The following is a 1,327-nucleotide window of genomic DNA, read 5'->3' as shown; positions in this document are numbered from 1 at the left end:
ATAGGCCTTCTTAAGCAAACAGAACAAGTCTTTGAGACAAAAAAATAAAAATTCAGAAAGCTAAAAATCCAAATGCCTTCAGAATTGTGAGGGGGTAAATACTCACAATAAGCCATTGTTGGATCATAGGAATTTACCGGCATGAGAGAGACTACCACCAGACATGTCAGAAATGGAATTCACATCACAGGGAGCAATCTTCCAGAGTCTGACGACCCAGTGCAGGATGGGAGAACAGCTGCTAAGTTCAGTTCATCCTGGATGCTGAGCTCTCATAGATCCACAGAAGGTACAACCATCCGACCAGCATCCGGGTCCACCTGCAGACCTGATGAAGCCCATATCCACGATTTCTAAGTGGATGCTGGTTTGGTCCCCTTGAGATTGGGCTCCCAAATTACAACGTTCATCTGCTGCCCAATAAAACTGCCTCTGCTCTCTTTCAACCTTGTCTGTGATCTCTTGCGATACAGAGTCTCATGAAGTAAGTAGTGAAAGGGGCCCCAGCATTTAGAGTAAGAAATCCTCTCATGGGATTTACCTTCAGATGATGGGCAAATAAGTGTATTATATGGGCATGTGTGCTTTTTTTTAAAGAGAGGAAAACAGAGAAACAAAGAAGCAGAAATAAAGAGATAGAGCCAGAAAGAAGCAGAAAACAACATTATGAAAATTACTTAAATGCTATAAGCTCTCATTCCTCGGCAAGCAGGGAAATCGGAAGCCCAGAATAAGAGGAAACAGCTTTAAAGGGTTCCACAGCTTCACAGCACCGCTGACGTTCTGAGCCAGGTACTTAGTTCTGCCTTCCCCACCACCCCATGTCCACTGATTCCCAATACTGGATACATTAAGCTCAGGCCTCACGCATCTTAAATGGTACTCCACTGCTGAGATACAGCCTCTCTTTCTACTTTTCACTTTGTGACGGAGCTTCACTAAGTTACCCAGGCTGGCTTTGAACTTGTCATGTTTCTGCCTTGACCTCCCCAGTAGCTGGGAGGCCGATAGCAGTTGACTGCATATCACAGGACACCAAGCAGCACCCATGCATTTAAAAGACAACAGCACTCTCCCCTCTCACTACAGAAGCCAACTGTGGAAATTGCCAAATGTCCCCTGGGCGTCAGAATCAGCCTGGGTTGAGAGGTCTTGCATTAAAGCACCCAACACCAGCACTCTGGAAAATGAATCATCACATAGACATTTACAGGAGCAACATATCTTTAAAATCACGTAGGTGAGAACCCGGCACTGAAATGGGATGGGTAAGAGCCATAGCAAAAACCTGAGCCAAACGTGTTGTGTAACACCCAGGATGGATCTT

General features: G+C 45.2%; 1 protein-coding gene across 1 annotated transcript in view; it reads right to left on the bottom strand.

The window, feature by feature from the left end:
- Atp10a (ATPase phospholipid transporting 10A (putative)) overlaps window positions 1–116 on the bottom strand; it is a 94,927-nt gene extending 94,811 nt beyond the window's left edge. Inside the window, exon 1 of the mRNA XM_005371929.3 lies at window positions 107–116. Coding sequence (XP_005371986.3) covers window positions 107–116 — 10 coding nt within the window. The remainder of the gene's footprint in view (window positions 1–106) is intronic.
- Between the last annotated feature and the right edge of the window lie 1,211 nt (window positions 117–1,327).

The sequence above is a fragment of the Microtus ochrogaster genome, unplaced genomic scaffold (genome assembly GCF_000317375.1).
Source record: "Microtus ochrogaster isolate Prairie Vole_2 unplaced genomic scaffold, MicOch1.0 UNK140, whole genome shotgun sequence".
Taxonomy (NCBI): Eukaryota; Metazoa; Chordata; class Mammalia; order Rodentia; family Cricetidae; genus Microtus; species Microtus ochrogaster.
This window is presented reverse-complemented; position numbering and strand designations above follow the sequence as displayed.